At 43.5% G+C, this 19489-nt stretch overlaps 1 protein-coding gene across 7 annotated transcripts in view; it reads left to right on the plus strand.

The window, feature by feature from the left end:
* CASTOR2 (cytosolic arginine sensor for mTORC1 subunit 2) overlaps positions 1-19489 on the plus strand; it is a 72763-nt gene that overhangs the window by 43130 nt on the left and 10144 nt on the right. For 2 of the 7 annotated variants that reach the window (XM_086859176.1, XM_086859179.1), the window contains one exon: positions 9431-9475. The exons of 2 other annotated variants lie outside the window; for them this stretch is intronic. In XM_086859176.1, the coding sequence (XP_086715302.1) occupies positions 9431-9475 (45 nt within the window). Of the gene's footprint in view, positions 1-9430; positions 9657-19489 lie in introns of all 7 variants that reach the window. 3 more of the 7 variants (XM_086859177.1, XM_086859180.1, XM_086859181.1) reach the window with 2 other exon arrangements.

Genomic DNA, 19489 nt, shown 5'->3' on the forward strand with positions numbered 1-19489 from the left:
GCAAGGATTGTAAGAGGAGAAGTAATTGAAATGAGATGAAAGCAGGATTTCTGTATAAGCATTTCCTTCTGTCAGTTCTTGATTGCTCTCTCATAGACACTTTGTAACGGAGCCCTTTCCTTAGGAGGTGCTGCTGCTTTTAGTGGAGAGAAGGCAGATTTCTGATACGTGGATTTGCAAGTTCAGCATCAGCCCCTCAAGAAGGACCAGTGTTTGTTATCCTATGGCCTGATTGAAAATGATAGTTGCATGTCCTAGTTAAATATTGAATCCCTTGGAAAGCAGAGGGGGATGCTTGTCAGAGTCAGGATTTCAGAGCTGGGCTATGTGTTTGTACAGCTTTATTTAATTCCAAGTTACCCTTGGGTTATTTAATTTCCTGACAGCTGCAAAAACAGTGTTCTCAGATAACAATGGTTTCTAATTAGGCAATGTGCCTAAAGTGGTAGAATGTTTTATTTTGACCATGACACTGATGTTTTGCATGCAGCTTGGGGATGAGAAAGTCGAGCAAGTTGGACTTCCAGCTTCCTTTGGTAGAGCTGTGTCTCTCCTGTGATTCCCCAGTGAATAATGCTGAAGGCATGCCCTCTCCTCTGCCCCTAGCTTCAAACACCTCTCATTGTTTTGGACAGTGTCATCAGTAAATCTTCCTTTCAGCTGGAACCACCTTCTAGAAATATGTTTTATCAGCACAGCAGGACTAACATGACTCGAATAGCTGAGGCTACAGAGCATTCCAGGATGAAGAAAACAGGTGAGATTTACCTGTAACTGAGGGTTGTAGCTTCTTGGGCATTCTGTTACACTGCATAGCTGCCCAGATATTGCTTCTATGGCTCATACACTTAGTACAAAATCAGGTAGTGATAGAAACAAACATACAAGTCAACTATTCTTCTAAATAATTTATTCAATTTTTTTTTTTTTATCATTCATTCACTCATTATCATTTATTCATTTTAGAAAGGATGTTAGCATCAGGTTATCTAAATTAGATCCTGACATGATCTGTGCTTGTGGAAGGTTTATGCTTTGGGCTGTATGAACTGATGATCTCTAAATTCCCTCCTGTGACAGGAAAAAGTGGCTGTTGGGAGGTCTGTCACCTCCTTTAATTCTTAGACATCCCTTGAAGTCATGAATCTAAAAGAAAATAAGTAATTTTGTTCTGCTGTTTTGCTCTCTAAACTAGAGACACCAGGTTATCCTGCAAAGGTTCCTCCATTGAGAACTGACTATTTATTGTTATTTTTCTTGAAAGTCCAGCTTTCTAAGAGAAATTCTGCTCTTTGATGAGCTGTTTCACAATATATCTTCCCTTAAAATCCTATCTCTGATGGCTGTATTACAGCTACAGTACTCTTAACAGAAAAAATTCAGTTGATTTTCTTGTGATAGAGAAGAATAAAATTCTAAAATAAGAACACTTCATGCCCAGAAGACAAATCAAAATAATTACAATATGTTTGGGTTGATACCTCCCTCTCTCTTTCCCCCTCCCTCTCTCTATGAATGTGTTTATGAGTTTGAATCATATAGTATTTAAATCCTAAATCCTGACTAGAATCAAAGTTAGGTGTAAGATGCAACATGCTTCTTCAGAGATGCAATTAGCTTCCTTTAGAGTAGCGTAAAAACTCAGTTTACTTTCCTTCATAATCCTTCTCCAAGATTTCTGCAGACCATCGAGGCACAGTGGTAAACATGTTCCCAGGTTTGCTTGGCCATTTTTCTTTTGGGTTGCTCTCTCTGGGATTTCCATCACAGTGTTCTACTAAAACATTCTCATGTTTATCAGCAAAATTCACCAACTCCTCTTCAGTTCCAACTTCCTTACTTCACATTTATTGAATTTTCTCACTTGGGAAGAACTGTATCTCCACTTTCACAGTCTGCATTTATTGTTTGAGTCGGTTTTGGTGTACATGAAATTGAAGAGGTTGATAAAATGTGAGAGGTGACTTTTAAGGACTGGCAGTGCCAGCAGTACTGGCACTGTGGCTAACAAACCCTTGGAGGGTCCCCAGAAACCTGATTTCTTTATTTTTGTGTCTTTCACATTGCTGAGCAGATTGCAAGCACTAAGTAACTGTTAATCTCTAGAGCCCTGCTAAAGTAACTGTATCTGCAAGGTATTTATTTCACAGTTGTTTTTCTCTTCTGCTTCCCTGGGCTTGGGTGAAGATGTTTATTTACTGAAACACTTTGAGCTGAACTTGTATACTTAGGAGTTGCCTATATATACATATATATATATATATTTACAAATCCTGTGTATGTTGGTGTATATACACCTATATTTGTATTTATTTATTTATTCAGGAATACAGAGGAGGTTTAAGAGAAAGCATTTTTAGCTCTCCTTTTTCAGAAACCTGTCCTTGAACTCTAGCTTAAAACTGAAAAGTATATTAGATTTTCGCTTTATCTGCCAGGAGCAAACCAAGTTTTTCTGTAGCTGGTGAGATAAAAAAGCAGCTCACACTCGGGCCCTGACATCCATAAATGAGGCAGGCCCAGCAGAGCAGGGAATCCTCAGGACTGGATGACAGGTTGTGTCCTGACCTCTTGAGTACTCTTGTTGTACTGCTGAAATCCTCAGGTTTTAAGTTTGGTGAATTTGGTGTTTTATTTTGTTTCTTTTAAAAAGTTAGAATTGAGCTTATGAAGAAGTGGAATGAGAATTTATGTGGACCATCATGTGGATAAACCTCTGCTGGATGCCTGGTATTTTAGCCAGTGAACAAAAATAAATTAGCCTTTTAAACAAGCTCTGTGCTGTTTGCAGCAGACAGGAGTGCCTGCTCTGGTGGATGTTTACCGTGGCTTTTCATGCTCTAAACAGAGCAGATATCATTTTTCCCCCAAAATTCATTTTTAGAATTTGTATAAACAAATTCTTGACCTAGATGGGCGCTGCCAACATGGCACAATGTGCCTGGGTTTAGTGGCTTGTATGTACCTTTCTTTACAAGGAACTGTATTTATGTATCCAAGAATCAAGGACAATCCATGAAAGCTCCTCAGATCATCTCAGATTACCACCCATTCGGATGAAAGGAAACCACAAACTGAAACCAGTTTGCTTTCAAAAGTGCAATTTGTGTATCTCATAAACATGAAGTTCAAAGGAACTGCAGAGTCCAAGACCCCAAAGAAAAATGCTCTTGAGAGCAGGAGGTTTAATAGCTCTTTGTGGAGTAATGGCTGCATCTTTAAGGCATTTACGCCTGCTTAATTTTAAGCATATTGAGCTGGGTTTTAGCAAGCCCCTTTTGCACTGAACATGGCTTAAATATCCAAAAGATGAGGACCCCTTCCTGTCCTGCCCCACAGAAGTGAGGGCAGTAGGATGAGGCTGGCTCTTCACAGCGAGGAGGAGGAGGGCATGAGCAGATGTCTCCACATAGGAGTGTCCTTGGTTTGACTTGGGTTCTGGGTCAAAGGGTGTTGATGTTCTGTTGGCAGTGCAGAACAATTGGACTGGGAGCAGAGCTCTTCATACAGGACACAAGGCATGTGCTGGGGTACTCGTTGCAGAGAACTGCAGATATTTAGATGTTTCAGATGGGATTTGTCACTAATTGTCAGTCCTTGCCCAGCTGCTTTAAAAACTCACTTCAGCTGAGAAGTTTCTGGAGGGACATTTACTAGGAAGAAACCAGCCTGTTCTATAGAGATTCCTGTGCTTGAGATCAGTGGAGTTTTGATCAGCGGGGTTTTGATGACTTTTCTACACTGGGCCACTTTTGTTGTCAGTTTTGATTAGTTGGGCTCCTGGCATAGGGTGCAGCCTTTGTCCTTGTTTGAAAATGGAAAGGTGATACTTTGAAGGCACTCAGTGGAAAATTGGGTAAAAGAAAAGAGTTAATTACTGCTTTTCATCTGCTGTTTTATGTGGGTTTGAATTTTTCTGTTTCTTTTTTATTTTCCTGGTCTCTGGTCCGTGACTAGATCACCTTGCCTCTGCCACAGCATAAAGAATGATAGTCATGTGGTCCAGGAAGCAAAAATCTTAAAGGCCCTTGTGTGTTTACCAAGTACTTTTTTCCAAGCAGCTATTGCAGCTCAGATGTTCTATGAATATCTAAGATGCTCCTAGAAAGAAGAAAGGTTTTTTAAAAGAAAGTTTTGAACAAAAATGCAGAAGGTCCTTATTGCCAAGATGAGCAGAAGGCAGAGAGGCTAAATGTGACCAATTTCCCATACAGAAAAGGGCTTCATTACTGATCTGTGTGTGACTAAGTTCGGTTGCTGAACAGTGGCAATAATATAATTTCTATACTGGGTAGATATGCAATAAACTATTGTTTTTCTCCCAGCTTCTTTCTTCAATTCTAACAGTTTGGTTACTCATGGATTAGAGAGTAAGATTGATTTAGCCTTTTTTCCTTTGAGGTGAGTGAAACAAGGCAGTTGCTTGTCAATATAAGCCTGATTTGACCTGATCTTCTCCAATTGGGTGAAACAGTGGAGTAAGAGCTGGAGTTATTGATATACTTCACTTGAGTAGTGCATCCACTGAAAACACATCATGCTTAGCAGGTTGGGAAGCACTTAACAAGGAGAAGGCACTTGTACTCAGAAATGAGAGAGTGAAATTGTGTAGAAAATTCTGTCAACTAATGGTCTGAAAAATATTTTGCAAAGGCTATTTTCTACCCTTACTTCTAATACATCTTATACATTAATAGCCTGAACGACTGGAGAATCACACACATTAATGTCACAGTTCACTGGGACAATTTGTTTTGCAAAGATAATGAACTGTGTCAGCAAAAGTTTAAAGCTTGCTCTAGGTGGGGCTGACAGTTCAGCTTTCTGGTAACTTTGCCAGCATTTCCCAGTAAAATTCCAATGGTCTCTGACTAAATCTCTGAGAGATTTGGTAACCTGGGGGGAGGTTATGCCATCACTTTCTTGAAGTATTTATTATTTTGTTCAAGGCATTCTCAGGAGTAACTTGGAAGGAAATACTGCAAAATATCAACAGTATTTTTTAAGACCTCTAGTCCTCTCACACCTTGGCAACAGAGGTGTCTTCGTGTGAGAAGGTACCTTCACCTCATTAAAGTCATTCAGCCCAGGTAGAGGTTTATGTACCCTAGGGCTTTTCAGCACAGTGTCAGGAATGAAATCAAGTCTGGTGGGGTTTTTTGCAGTCTGTAGTGCAGCTCATGCTGGCAGAGGATGCTGTACCCCTGGTTGTGGGGAGACCTCAATGGTGCAGTTGGGAGTAGAGATCCTTTGGGGGTGTTCAGGAGCAGGGGAGGTTTCTGACCCTGGTGTTACCCTACCTCTTCAGAGGAAGAAGCTGAATAAAGGTATAAATAGTTAATCTGAGATTGTAGGGGACAAATCTGTGATTTGAGATCCAGACAGACTGCTAGGGTGAGGAGATGGATCTAGTGTCAGGGAGCACAGGGTACAGGATCAGTGGGGAAGACAAAAAGAGACAAAAAAGAGTAAAAATGGACATAGCAACAAGGAGAATAGGAGGAAATGATGCAGTTTGAGCTGTAGTAGAGGGTGACTGGGGTGGAGAGGTGGGAGGAGGGAAGAGAAGAGGAACAGGCTGGTGGGTGTTGGATTTGTGGATAAGCAGAAAGTAGCCACCTAGAGCACTTGCTCCTTGCACTGCCCATGAGGATGCTCAAGGCAGCAAATACCTGCCAGACAACAAAAGGTGTCTTTCATTCAGATCAAGTGAGGGCAGTGGAAAAGGCCAGCTACATTTGCAATGCATGTGGCAGGAGGATGGGCTGGTTCTAAAGCAGCAGCGTGTGCAGCAGGCCATGAAGCCCTGCCAAAACTGCAGTTCTTTAGCAGCTTTCAGTGCCCAAGATGGTAGTTGTACTGGTTTTGTTTCTGAGCAGTTTGTTTAACTATTACTAAAAGTGCCTCTGGTTATTAAAAAACTCAGTTTGCCTGTGCTAATTTAACTCCTCCTGTATGTGCCTCATGAGGTATTCAGTTGCATCACTACAGGCTGCTGCTTTCAGCTCTGTTACAGTGCCCAGAGCTCTGGCACTGGGTGGCACCTGGCTCAGTGGTGAATGTTGCTGGGGCTGCAGACAGCCCTGTCCTTCCCACAAGCAAGCTGGAGACTAAATAAAGCAAATGGCAGGAATAGAAATACTGGTTTCATGATAAATTGGACTGTGTCCCTGCCTGTGACAACCTCTGTTTGGCAGCCTCCCACCTGCAGAGCACTCAATATTGCACCACTTTAAACATTTTCATGTGTAAAATAAATCCTCGATTACTGTGCCAGAGTGGTTGAGTAAAGCAAAGCTGCAGGATGATGATTTGTGAGTTGTCTCAAGGAACCACTTTCAGCACCAGGTGCTAAATGGTCTTTAACCTTCACTGAGGGGCTCAGGCACATGCATTTGTGCTTCTCTTGGTTTGCAGCATTGCAGGATGAGCTGCTCCCACTGGGGACTGAGCAGTACTGTGGAGCATGATCCCTGACTGATGAGGAATGTATTGCTTTCCAAGTATAGATAATAGCTCCTAAATTCCAGGCTGTCATGGGATCTGCAGTAAACTGACCCTATGGAGAAAATGTACAGGTAATGAATGTCCAGCTATATTGAAAAGAAGGATTGCCCTTTTCAGCAAGGGCACATGTATAGGGAAGTTATAAAAGCTTAATAAACAAATAAATAGTTTATTGATGATCAACTCAAGTGCAGAGTTCTTTTATGTGTTTGTAGGACCATGTATGCCACAGCTGGGAGAGACTGGACCACAACAATCCCATCTTTAGTGTTTTCTTGCTCCCTTTCATCTTTAGGATCAGTTGGAGGTTTTGGGAGTGGAGAGTCATCTCTAACTGTGTCTGAGGTAGATTTGTTTACTCTGAGGAAGAGGTCACACGAGTCTAGTACAAACACAACGGCTTTGTTCTGAGAGATGCTTCTCTTCTATGCTTTCTTTCATACCATGCTGTCCCATGGCATTTCACAACAGTGGGGCAGAGCTGGAAAAGTTATTTATCCTTTGATTTTTCCCTGGACCTGAAATGATTGAACAATAGCATCCCCTTTATCTTATCTAGACACCTTAACTTACCATCCAAAGTTCCAGTCCAGCACCTTCATGAAGGCTTCTGTGTTTGTAGCATCTTTATACAGTTTTTGCTACAATGGGCAAAACTCCTTCATAAAATGTTAAAGGCATGAACCATTTCAGTCCCTGACGAGCTGTGTTCCTCTCTGCCCACAGATTGAGCAGCATGGAAAGAGAGGGTAAAGCTGGGGAGCAGGGTTAGTCTGCATCACTTTTTAAGCCTCCTTTTCTGGGACATCCAGCATCTCTGTCAGTTCTCTAAGAACCTGTGTTTATTCTGGAGGTGTCTGTTTTGTTTGTTTGCTTGAGAGCTTGTACTGAGTTTCTGCTAAGCCTTGTCATGGGACTAACTTTAGCTTTTGATTGCCTGCAATGTTCAGTGAAGTTCCACTTTGCATTTCTTGGATTATGTCTGCAGAAATGAATTTAAGCTATTCTTCTTTCTACTTATCCTCTTTGCTCTCTTTTGCTTCTCATGCTCTGAAAGCAGCCAGAATGCATTTTTGCTTATATCCATGGTCTCTCTGGATTAGATGGAAATGTAAACTTATGGGGGCAAGAAACATCTCTTGGGAACCAGTGCAGGGCCCTTTGGAGTACGGCTGTTTCTGCAAGTGATCAGTAAAAATGTAGATTAAAAACTTACGTAGTGCAAGCATTTAAAACCAAGCAACTTGTTACATCAACCCACTCTCAGTTGGTGAGGCATGATGAACATTTTGATGTTGCTTTTCTGCTGCTTTTTTTTTTTATATAATTAGCACCTCACCTTTCTCTGCAGGGTTTTCTTTTCCCCATCTGCTATGTCCTGCAAGGTGGGCAGGTAGAAGCCAAGCCACAGTAGTGCTTCTGGCTCAAGAATTGGTCCTTCCAGCCATCCTTTGTGATGTGCCTTGTTCTTCCTTGAGGATCTCCAGAAGCTGCAGAAGTGGCTGTGGGGTTGAACCCCATCATCACTGTCAGGGAGGGAACTGGTGGCTCTGACAGAGCAGAAGAGTGACTTTGGTGCCTGTTTCCAGCTGAGCAGGGCTTGATTTGCTGGGCTCCCACTGGGGCCAGCACTGGGCAGCCTAATCCATCAGTGCCCTGTCCTGGCCCCTGTGCTGCAGGGCTTTTGCACCTTTTAAGTGGTTACTGCTTTGGCAGAGTTTAGATGAGCTTGCCTGTTTTCTTTCATACAGAACGATCTGAAAAACCTTTTAACTGGGTTTATTTTCCATTATAGAATGGTTTGGGTTGGAAGGGAGAGATCATCTTGTTCCTCTGTTTCTCCCTCTTTCTAAACATTTGCATTTCTGTTGATGAGGATTTGCAGTAATGCAGATACCTCTTGATGCATTCCAGGATAGAATAAACACTCTGTGGGAGAAGTTCTTTGCTTATAAATAATCATTTATTCCCCCTAATTTGAATGGAAAGCAACATTTTACTTATCTTTTAAAACTGTCAGCTTAATTCTGTGTTTGTTAGCAGTGTAAACTCTTGTCCCTGGAGCATTCTGGGCAATTTGCAGAGAAGTTAATACATATTGTGCTCAGCACAAGGAGGCAAGGGCTACTAGGTTGATGAAATGTCAGCTCTCCTTACCTAGCCCAGGTAGATTTTTGGCATACCTGAAGTTGCAGGTGATGTTAATGCAGTCTGAGAGATGTTTCTAGCAGTTTGCACCATGGGTTGTGCAATACATGTAATCAATAGGCTGTTAAAGAAGCTGCAGGTTCCCTCTTGCTGGGTGATTTCGGATAATGCATTAAATACAATTGGGAATGATAGGGCTAACTGCCATAGGCTGGCTGTATTTTACCTGAAGATCTTTCAACTGTGGAGTTTTTTTTTTGTTTGCATGGTGTATATTAGAAATGTACACAGCTCCCATGACCAAACAGGGACAGCAGTGCACTGTGTGAGTGTAGGACGCAGGTGGTTATGCCCTGCAGATTCTGTTTGAAAAGCCAGGCAGGAATTAGGAGCAGGGCACAGTCTTTTAGATGGAGAACTGGAATCCAGTGAGATGCTTTGCAAGATGATCTGTGGCAGACACTGGTCCCAGCCCCCAAAGCTGGTATTCTCAAATGGAGCTCCTCTTTGCTGGAGGTTGTTTAAAAATACATGTCAGTGAAACAGAGCTCACAGGCCTCCTTGGCTGAGGGCCCATAGCTAATCACTAGAGATTTCACATTGAAGTCTTTCAGAGTGTCTGTTTGATTAATGGTTCGTATTTTGCTGATCTGAGACTTTTTATTTTATTCTTCAATTTAATACATATTACTTACATGAGTTAATATGTTTTAATTCCATCTTAAATCCAGTGGAACAATCTTTACAGTGGAGTTGGCTTTTTTTTTTTGCACAGCAGCAGCAGCATGTTTGCAGAGGCTCGTGCTTGGACATGCAGCTGGTTAGTAGGATTCTTCACAATCCCGTTGTATGCACTTCCCTGGAAGTCTCTTAAAAGTAAGAAACCAAAGAACTCAGAAACACCATGGAACTGAACCTCAGTGCATTATGCCTCAAGGCTATGAGGGATAACCCTGCTGCTCTCCCAGGAGAGAGGTTTGGTATGTCAGGCTGTCACAAAGGTATGTGCAGAGAGGCTGGGTGGGAATGGGAATGCATGTTTGGGTCCACTGAGATGACCTTGCAAAGTCCAGCTGGTTTCCCTTGGCCTAAATTCGAGTACGTTAGAGCAAAATCTGATTTTTACAAGTTCACACAGTCTGTATGCTGCTCCCTTCCTTTTAAATTAAACATCCTTTTCTTTTCCCCAGGCAGGAAAAGCCCCAGGCGCGCTCCCATTGTGGCTGTGCTGTCTGGGGACAGGCTGTTTGCTGTGGCTCTGGCACCAGCAACTGCAGCCAGTGTTGGATAAACAGTGCCCCTCCATCTGTTCAGCTCTGGATTCCTGAGGATGCCTTTTCCCCCTGCTTTTTGCATCCATGCAGGAGGAAGCTAGTGCTGTCTAAGCACAGCCATGCCGAAGGGTTCATTAACAAGGAGTTGTGCCATGTTTGCCTGCAGAGCTTTGATCTTGAGAAGGGCACTCAGCAGCAGCACCACTGCTGCCATATCAAGGGCCTTTATCCTTGGCACCTGGGGCTGGAGCCTCAGCAGGGAGGAGCTTTGTAATGAACTAGGAGCCTTTCTCCTGAGAACCATGAACTTCTGTCTCAGTTAAATGTGTGTTTGTTATTTTTCAGTGGTACAAGTGATCAGTTATTGTAAAATCCCTAAGTGGTTTGTATTGAGGAGAAGTCTGTGACATATGCAAGTGAACCTACTGCTTTTGACACTTGTTTCTCTTAATATTTTCAGTCCTGAATGACAAATGGACTGTATTCTTTGTGGTTAGCACGGACTACTTGCAGAAGTCTCATGCATTCATGCCTTCACAGTTCAAAACAGCTTCTCAAGCCAGTTTTTCCAGCAAATTTCCTCTTCCTGAGGTTAATTGTTGAAGATCATAATAGCTAGGTGGCAGAAGTCCACAAAACAAGGCAGTATTCCCCATGTAATAATGTATCTTAGTACACTAAGTTTTTGTATGCTATTCCTTCTCCCCTAACTGCACTACTTTAGTCCAGACCTAACACTGTCATGCCAGCTAATTCATTTTCATGTCTTTGCTTCCTCTTTGTCCTGCTTTCTTGGGTTTTTGCTCATGTTCACAGGATCACCTCTGCCAGGCTGGGCTGCAGTCACTACTTTCAGAGCATTGCTGTCAGTAGTGGGGTCTGCTGTGTGCTGCAATGGCTTTTAAAGCCAAGAAGTCTCTCCCTGAGCTGACAAAGTGCTCTCCAAGTGGCTGCATTGTGTTTTTAGTTTCCCCACTCTCCCAGCGTTGTTTTTGTTCCTGTGTGTGACACCAGTGAAGCACACAGCACGCTGCCTTCCCATCTAGGCAGTCCAGGGTTTGGTTTATTTATAGGTCAGGAGAGCATGAGTGGCATTTCCAGGTTTAGGGAGATGGAAGAGAGAAACAACAGAAGGGAGCAGCTTGCTAGTAAAGAAGAGATTATTTGTCAGATTATGTCTCTTGCTCTTCCTGGAATCAGCTCATTTTTTTAGAGGACTAGCATGAGAAAGGCAGAAGTCCTGGGAGTGCTGTGTTGGTCAGGAAAGCTCTGTGCTGGGGGTTACAGAAGCACAGGGGACCCTTGCCCAAGCTGGTAGGATGACATGATGTGGGAGCTTGTGGTGTGCCACTGAACTGATTTTATTTCTGCATCCAGAGGCTGTGTGACTGCTTTGGCTTTCTTTAGGTTCAGAGATAGGAAGTGTAGGAAAGGAAATATTTCTAGCTTCTGGAAACTTTCTTCTCTTTTTTATGTAGCACATAGTCTGGAAGCAAAAGTCTTTGTTGCTCTGCCAGTATGGCTGTTAAGAAGAAAAGATAAAAATATGCCAAAGAAGATTTTAAAGGAGCACCAACAGGCAATGATCTTTCCAGGAGATAAAAAAAACTTTCAGTTTTTCCTCAGCACCTCTTACGTAGTGGTTCTCCCTCACCCTCTTATTTTTGTCTTCTGAACTATCACTGTGAGATAGAGAAAAAACAGTATTGAGAAATTTAGTGTCTGCACAGAATCACAGCCTGTCCCTTTAAACTACAGAAAAGCCTTAGTGGAATTTCTATTCTGGGAATAGTTAATTCTGTTTGAGGTTGGGCAAGAGAGAAGCACTCACAGGCTTAGTAGCAATATTTTTACTCCATTTGTTTTTTCTCTTAAGGATTTGACTGCCTCATTTATTTGATGGAAAGTGCATTTATTGATCAATCCTTCACTAAGGAGAAAATCTTGAAGAAAAAGGGGGTGAGAGAAAGAAAAGCAACAAAACAAAAAGCCTAAAAGACAGTATTTGTAGCTGTAGTGCTGTTATATAATAGCCATTATGTAATGTCTGTTGGTTCCAACTAAAAATATACTGGAAGATAACTTCCAATTCATTGAAGCATTTAACTAGCATCATCCCAGGGTTTCTGATTCTGGATTCAACTCCTCCTGCAGATGTTGAGAAGAACTTATAAGTCCCCTAGGTAGCACAGCAACCCATTCTGTCTTTTATCCCTCTTCTTGTCCACTCTCGATTTTTTTTCTTCTAACTGGTGTTTTAGAAGTGGTAAATCCCTCTTCAGGTCACCTCTCTGCACACCCCACTGACCATGCCATTGGTCCATAGAGCCTTTCTCTTAATGCTTTGTTCAGCTAAGCTTTAAATGTCTATGGCAGGCTCTGGGTTCCATGCCAAACTGAGCATAAAGCGTAGCAGGGATTAGATTTTGCAGCAGACATTGAAAACTTGACAGCTTCATAGGTAATGTTTTACAGAAAGTTGTTCTCCTGTAGCTGAGCTGCAGCTAAAGGCACCTTGCATTTTCCATCCTTAAGCCTCCCCTGGAAGTGCAAGCAGGACCTGCCCAGATGTTCAGTCCAGCTACAATTGCAGAAATGGGCACCCCAAGATACCCAGAGCTGGCCCCTGTGAGATGCAGACCATGGTTTGCCCTTCCTCTCTGAAGCACAACATCAATGTGGCTGGGCAGAGCCTGGAGCACCAATTCCTGAGCAGCCCAGACCGAGCAGTGCTGCACAATGGAAGTGCCTTGGCCTTGAGGGGCCAAGGTGGAAGTGCCTTGGGCTTGAGGGCAGTGGCAGCCTCTCTGGGGAAGGAAGAAGACATCAGCTATGACACCCTACACATGGTGGGTGTGACAGCTGTGGTCCCTTAACACAAGGGAACATGACAGGCTGCTGAAAGTGACCCAAGGAGGAGCAGCAGGGAGGTGACCCAGACATCCATGAGCAAAAATCCATGAGCAAAAATCCATGAGCAAAAAACCTCCTTATATCCAGGATTTCAGTCTGCACAGAGCTGTACAATATTGTAAATAACAAGATGCACGACAGAATTGTGTGAGTGCTTTAATTAACGCTTCGTGGTAGTGCTGGGGGAGGGTAGTAGACATGTTAGCACCAGAGACGAAGCTGAGCTGTGGTTGAAGCAACTTCACACAGAGGGTTTCAGAAAGCGGGGTTTAGACTCCCATCTTGTGCTGTAATTGATGTAAAGCATTGCCATTTCTGTTCTTCATTACTGAAGGTACTGTTCTGTACCTAAGCACTAAGACTGTGCGATGGCATAAATCTATATTGAGGTTTGTTACTACAGTAAATGCATCCTGCTAATGAAAAATGGTCAAAGACACTAATGGCTCCATTGCAGGCATAACAGGTGAGGAGAGAACTGTCCAAGCCCTCCAGAATCACTGTTTTAATCCCCAAATGTGATCAGCAAGGGGTTTTGTTTTTCAGAAGAGCAAAGGTTTAGTCTGTTTTCAAGACAAGAGTATTTGTTTTGCATGAATTTACTCAAGAAGCATCTTGAGATTGCATCCACACAAGCATTATGTACATCAAGTGACATGTTTTGTTCTAGAAGGTGCAGAAGTCATTAGTACCTCTCGTTGTTGTTGCTGTTGCTTTATTACAGCAACAGAATGAAGCGGGAGTGCATGTAACTCGTAGGTAAACTCAATTTCTTCTGCAGGAACAGAAATGTTGGCAAACTAATGAAGGGAACCAGTGGTGCTTTGTGCATGCATTGGCTACATGTCAGCTGCAGTGACAAGGGCAGTTATGTTGTGTCAAGTTTTAATAAAGGGGAAATCCTTGTAAGCAGAATTAAGATTTTATCCAACAAGTATTTTTGCTTGCTTTTAACTGAAGCAGCCTACCTTCTACCCCAGGAATGTGCTTCACATCCTAGTTCATGGTCACATGGAGGAAGCCTTTCTGCTGGAAGATGCCTATGTGGAAAGGGCAGCGGGTACTGGGTTAAAGCAGTGGATCAGGACATAGAAATCATGTCATGTGTGATCAGATGTTTTATCCTGGTTCTGTGTTGATGCTTGTCTCTGGTAATTGCTGAGTGATGTGGATGCTTACTCAAAACCACAGCAAATTAGGTGAGTGATAATTGTTTAGGACTCTGGGATACAGATTATAGATCAGGCCAGCATGATTTGCTTTCCCTGGGGTAAGATATGGTGTGCAGTGCTCATTCCTTTATTTGTATAAAGGCAGGGAGAGAGTCTATACAAAAGCTGTTTGCTGAGGTGTGTGTGAATAGAAACCACTCTCCATTTCCTTGTGTTTCAGATCACAGGTGGCAGATGGGGAGAAAAAAATATGTAGCTGTGGAAAAAGAGGCAGAGGATTTACTACTGCCTTGCCAGTCCAGCCAGGCACAGTTAGAGCAATACACTCACCTTGGTGCACTTCTCTTGGTGACAACAGCAGCATTTTAATTGAAGACATGGCCATAAATCTTTTAGTGCCAGGAAAAAGCTGGAGGTCTGAAGCATGGAATAGGGAACAAGATCCACTGTCCTGTACGTGCTCTCCCGTGGGAAATGCATTCATTACATCCTGAAAAGGCACAAATAAACCAGGGAGTACTGTATCAGTGATATTGTTGTGTGAGATTGTTATTTAAAACACTGTTTCATCTGGAAGCTCTGACCAGCTCTTAGACTGGAAATCAGCTGGGTTTGTTATTGTGCCTATGTTTAAATTGTGCTTTCCTTTAAATGTCTTTAGTCTACATCTTGCATTAAAAATCCATGTAATTTTATGGTCAGAAGATGCCCTGGCTGTTCCTCCTGTACAACAGTTTCACCACCAAATATGCCATAGCCATTAAATCACCCCCTGCAGTGACCTGCATATCTTTAAGCATTTAAATGCCTTCTCTAAATTAAGCTTTTAGGATTAGTCATCATAGATTTGCAGCATCATTGGTGTGTTGCCAAGGACCCCAGTTTTGTCACCATGACTACTACTGCAGGGTTCCTGAGAAACACAAACTGCAGGGAAGTTTATTCACGTGCCAGAATGCGAGTGGGTGAGTGATGATGTTTCACCCACTGCAGCCAGAGGAGCACCTGATTGTTTATATCCAGCACAGCCTGGAGGTGGGCCTCCAGAGGGGAGAAGATGGTTATCCATCCAGGGAAAATCACCATCATACTTACTTGTGTTGTCACTTGTGTGTGTTCAGTAAATACTGTGCTTGGAGAAGATTGGGAGGTGTGTGCCTGTTCTCTGAAATGCTCTTATCCTGTGGGGATTATCCCTTCCCAGGAAAGGCAGTCCTTCACCATGGGGTGTGAAGCTGCAAGAGAGCTGATCCTGTGATGAAGTAATGATAAAATCCCCTGGTACTGCCTAGTGAGATGAAGTGTCGTGTTTGGGAGATATTTTTAAACCTGAGCACTGAAAAACAGAATGCCATGGTTTGTCTCCAGTGGGGAATGTAGAACTCAGCTCTTCTCTGCTATTGCTTCTTTAAATATATGCCTACCTTGTGCAAGTTCCTGGCCCCTGTATTCATTTTCTTCAGACATCTGGGAATTAAGTCTTTAGAAATAACACTGCTGGAAACTCTTAAGTGCCATCTCTTCCAGTTTGGTGCTTTTTTATTGTTTGAAAACCTATCCCTGTAGCTCTCCTCCACCTTCTCCCACAGCATCTTCTTGGATATCCAACATACATACATGAGTTTACCTGGGAGATCTTGAAGACAATGTGCATTTGGTAGCATCATCTGGTGTGGTTTTTCCTATACTGTTGACTTTTGTGGCTCACCTGCTTTGTTTCATAATGGCTCAGGACCAAAGTTGTCCTCTTGGCTGAACCTCCTGTCTTCTGGTACATGTCCTGGACTCTCCTACTGAATCCTTCAACAAAACAGTGCCAGAAATCATCAGTTCACATGGAAGAAGGGTCAAAGTTTTGAAATGTCTTATATGATCCTTGGAGGCAGAAGGAAATCCAGGTTCTCAGCTCCCCATCAGCTCTGCAGGCACTTTGTCCTGCTCCAGGCAGGAGTGCTGATAAGCAGGCTGCCCAGCAGTGTTCTTAGTACCAGGCAGGAGCAGAGCCCTCCTCAGAGTGTTTTTCTTCATGCATGAACCTGCCTTTTCCATCTCACTCCACCCCATCCTGCTCCCCATCTCCTCTCAAGTTCTCACAGCTCTTGTAGCTGAGCATCTCTGTAAGGCTGGCTGCCCTGAGTGTGGGATCCTCCCTGTGCTGTTCCACCAGCTCTGGGCCACCAGCTTGCCATCTTGGCATGAATGCCTGAGTGGGTTTTTTGTTTTTGAAAGAGATTCTTTGAATTAAAAACATAGCAAATTCCTGGTGGAGGCAGCTGATGGATTATACTCTGTGAGTGCTCTGTGCCTGGGACTTGCTCTTGTGTGATCCTTCCCTGACCTTCCAGCAACAGTGCCAAAAACCTCTGTTGTGGGTTACAGATCAGAAATGCAAAAACTTGCTGAATAATTTCAAGGTGCTAATTGCCCCGCACTGCAGCTGATCCATTGATCTGGAACACAAACAACCTCAAGGTAATTTTCCGTCTGAGCCAGTCTGGGGCTTGCGCAAGTGCTGATGTTTGTTTCCTTGCTTTTTAATTTCCTGCAAAGAAAAGCTTTTGTGTTGCTCTTTGTAAGATGCCCATGCCTCTGCCTCAGCCAGCAGCTGCTCTGTAAGGCCACACGGGGATGGAGGAAGTTGACACTGACAGTACCCAATTCTGTAGTTGAAGTCTGGGGGTGGAAATGCACGATCCTGCTCAGTCATATTGTGTCCCTCTATCAAAACTGTTAGCCTAGTCCTCGAGGTATCAGGTGCCTTCTTTGCCCACCTTTAGTCCTGTTTGGGACAGACTGGGAGCAAGTCAGACTCTTTGTCCTGTTATAAAAATACTTGTTTGGCTAGATAAATTCTTGGAGGCAGAGGCTGCTGGGGTTGCACATCTCTGAGGATTCAGACATCCCTATCTGTAGCAGCTAACCACAAAATCCAGCTCTGGGCCACTGCTGGAAATGCATCCTGCACAGCAGAGAGTTAATTTTCCTGGATATTGCTTCCAGCAGCCTCAGCAGAAGCTGTGCCTGTGCAGGGTTTGATCCAGGGGGCGGGGGTGTGGGATGATGTAATGTTGCCAACTCCCTGCACTGGTGGGAGGAGGTGAGATAAAAAAAAAACTCATCTGCATTCATTTCTCTCTCCAGCTTCTATGCACTGGTTCCATTTACCTGGAAGACTTGGGTTTGTATTTTTCAATAAAATCAGTGGTTGTTTTTCTTCCCCAGGGTAAGGCTGGTGTGGCAGCAGGATGGGGCTAAAGGGAGCATCCCTCCAGTGCTGGCAAGGCTGCACCTCATGTGCATCCCTCCAGAGCAGGGGGGAATGAGCTTTGCAATCCTATTTCTGGAGCAGTCTTGTCTGCAGGTGGAGTGTGCATGTAAGCAGAAACGAGTAGCAGTTGTCTACCCCTGAATCATAAGCAGATTTTGAAAAATCACCTATCTCCCTCCAGAAAACCAGCCCCTTCACAGACTCAGATAAGCTCCCATGCCTCAGACCCCTTTGGAGGGAATGCTGCAGGCTGTGTCAGAGGGGAAGGACAGCTTTAAGGTGGCATGTAAGCAGGCAGAGGGGTGGCAGGGGAGAGGGAGTCATTTGCATTATTTGCATTATTATATATTATATATATATTATATAGCACTTACATTTTTAATGACTTACAGTTGGAGCTCTCTCCCAGTGCTGTGCCTCCTGCTGTCCAGGGTGTTTGAGGGGTCTTCAGGGTAGAAAATGCAGGCAGAAAGAATGTTGTTTTTCTAATGTTGTGTAGACTGACACTGTCAGACTGATTCTTTGGTCAGAGTTGTAAACTAGATCTTCCTTCCCTGCTTTCTGTGACTTCTCTTGGCATGCAAAGACCCATGAGCTGGAATCTCATCATCATCCCATCATCCTTCCAAGGATAATTTAGGAATGTCAGATGGAGCAGCAGCTCACAGTACTTACAGCGTTGCATAGTGCTCCAGCAGCAGCAATTCAATCCTGTTTGGGTTCCAGCCAATGTTTGTTGTCCTCCTTGGAAATGGTATTGATTTTGGAGCTCAGGAGCCAATTATGGCCAATGTGATACTCAGCACCTCACATCCCAGGATGACATGTGCTAGGGAAGCTGCTCTGCTTCAACTGGGGCTGCCAGATGGGCCAGTGAGGCTCTGGACAGACTCCACACCTTGTAAATCACCTGTGCTGTGAGTAAGCAGTTACTCACACCCTAAATGTTATTTGACATGTTGGCTGGGTTTGGTTTGCACAGAGACTGGCATTAGTTTGATACTTGTGCCAGTGGAGAGCAGCCCCACAGGCTTTTGGAGCCCACCAGCACTTGGTACCCAGCATTGCCAGGGAAAATCATCCTGGACTATCACAATGATCACGTCTTGTCGAGGCTGGTGGTGTTCCATGCCAGAGACCATGGATGGAATGACAGCTTGAGCCTGGAAGCCTGCTCTTCCAGACTGTGGTAGCTGTCATGTTGGGCAGCAAATGATGGTTACAGAGCCTGCAGGCAGCTGAACTGCTCCTGGTGCCTTCTGCTAGCAACTCTGCAAAGCCAGAACAGCAAAACCAGAGAAATCTTAAGGCTTCATCCCAATGAAAGGTCAAAATAAAACCCCTGATTATAATAAACAAAGCCCAAATCTCTGATCTGTTATCTGTGTTGATAATGCACTGATCAGAAGTGGGGGAGTGACTGCACTCTGATAAACCAGTTACAAGAGGACCTTGAGAGCCCAGCAGAGAGATTTCTGCCCCATGGAAGGACAAGGGATATGGCAATGCTGGAGCTGTGGGGGCCTGGAGCTCTGTTCTCCTGTGGGGAAAGTGGTGGTGATGGTGAGTTGGTACTGGAATGTGGGTAATTCTTCTTTTTGTACTTTATTTATTACTTTATTCTGCCTCACTGAGTCTGTGCTAATGTTAAAAGTGGTGTTTTCAGCTCTCTTTGGGTTCTGCTTCCTGGGCAAAGCACCATTCCACATGGCTTATTTAACACTGTTTAGATGAATTTGTTGAGCTTTCAGCCTAGGTTTGTTTCATTAAAATTTGGGCTGTATTTTTCTGTCTGGCTGCCTAGTGGAAACAGTGTCCAAAATTGGTATTTCAATCACTTCCTATATATTTTTCCAAGTTAATTGAATCATGAGAAGCAGATTATTTAAGCAAATGCAATGGCCTTTGTCACACTTCATAGGGCCTGTTAAACACATAAACCCAGAAATTATTAACACTTTGAGTAATTACAAGTGCAATGAGCAAATCAGCCTTCCTTCCCCCTGAGGAAGAGCTTGATGAGGTTTCCTTGGGGCAGCTCATCCAGCACAGCTGCTGCTGGAGTGAAATAGGATAATGCCTCTGTCCACCATGAAATGCTGCATCTTCAGTCACATCCCTGGCCCAAAATTGTATTTAAACCGGTATTTAATGAATTGCAGTCCTATCACCTGTACAAAGCAGGAATATTCTCTTCTGTTTATAGA

The sequence above is a fragment of the Cyanistes caeruleus genome, chromosome 21 (assembly GCF_971803275.1).
Source record: "Cyanistes caeruleus chromosome 21, bCyaCae1.hap1.1, whole genome shotgun sequence".
Lineage (NCBI taxonomy): Eukaryota > Metazoa > Chordata > Aves > Passeriformes > Paridae > Cyanistes > Cyanistes caeruleus.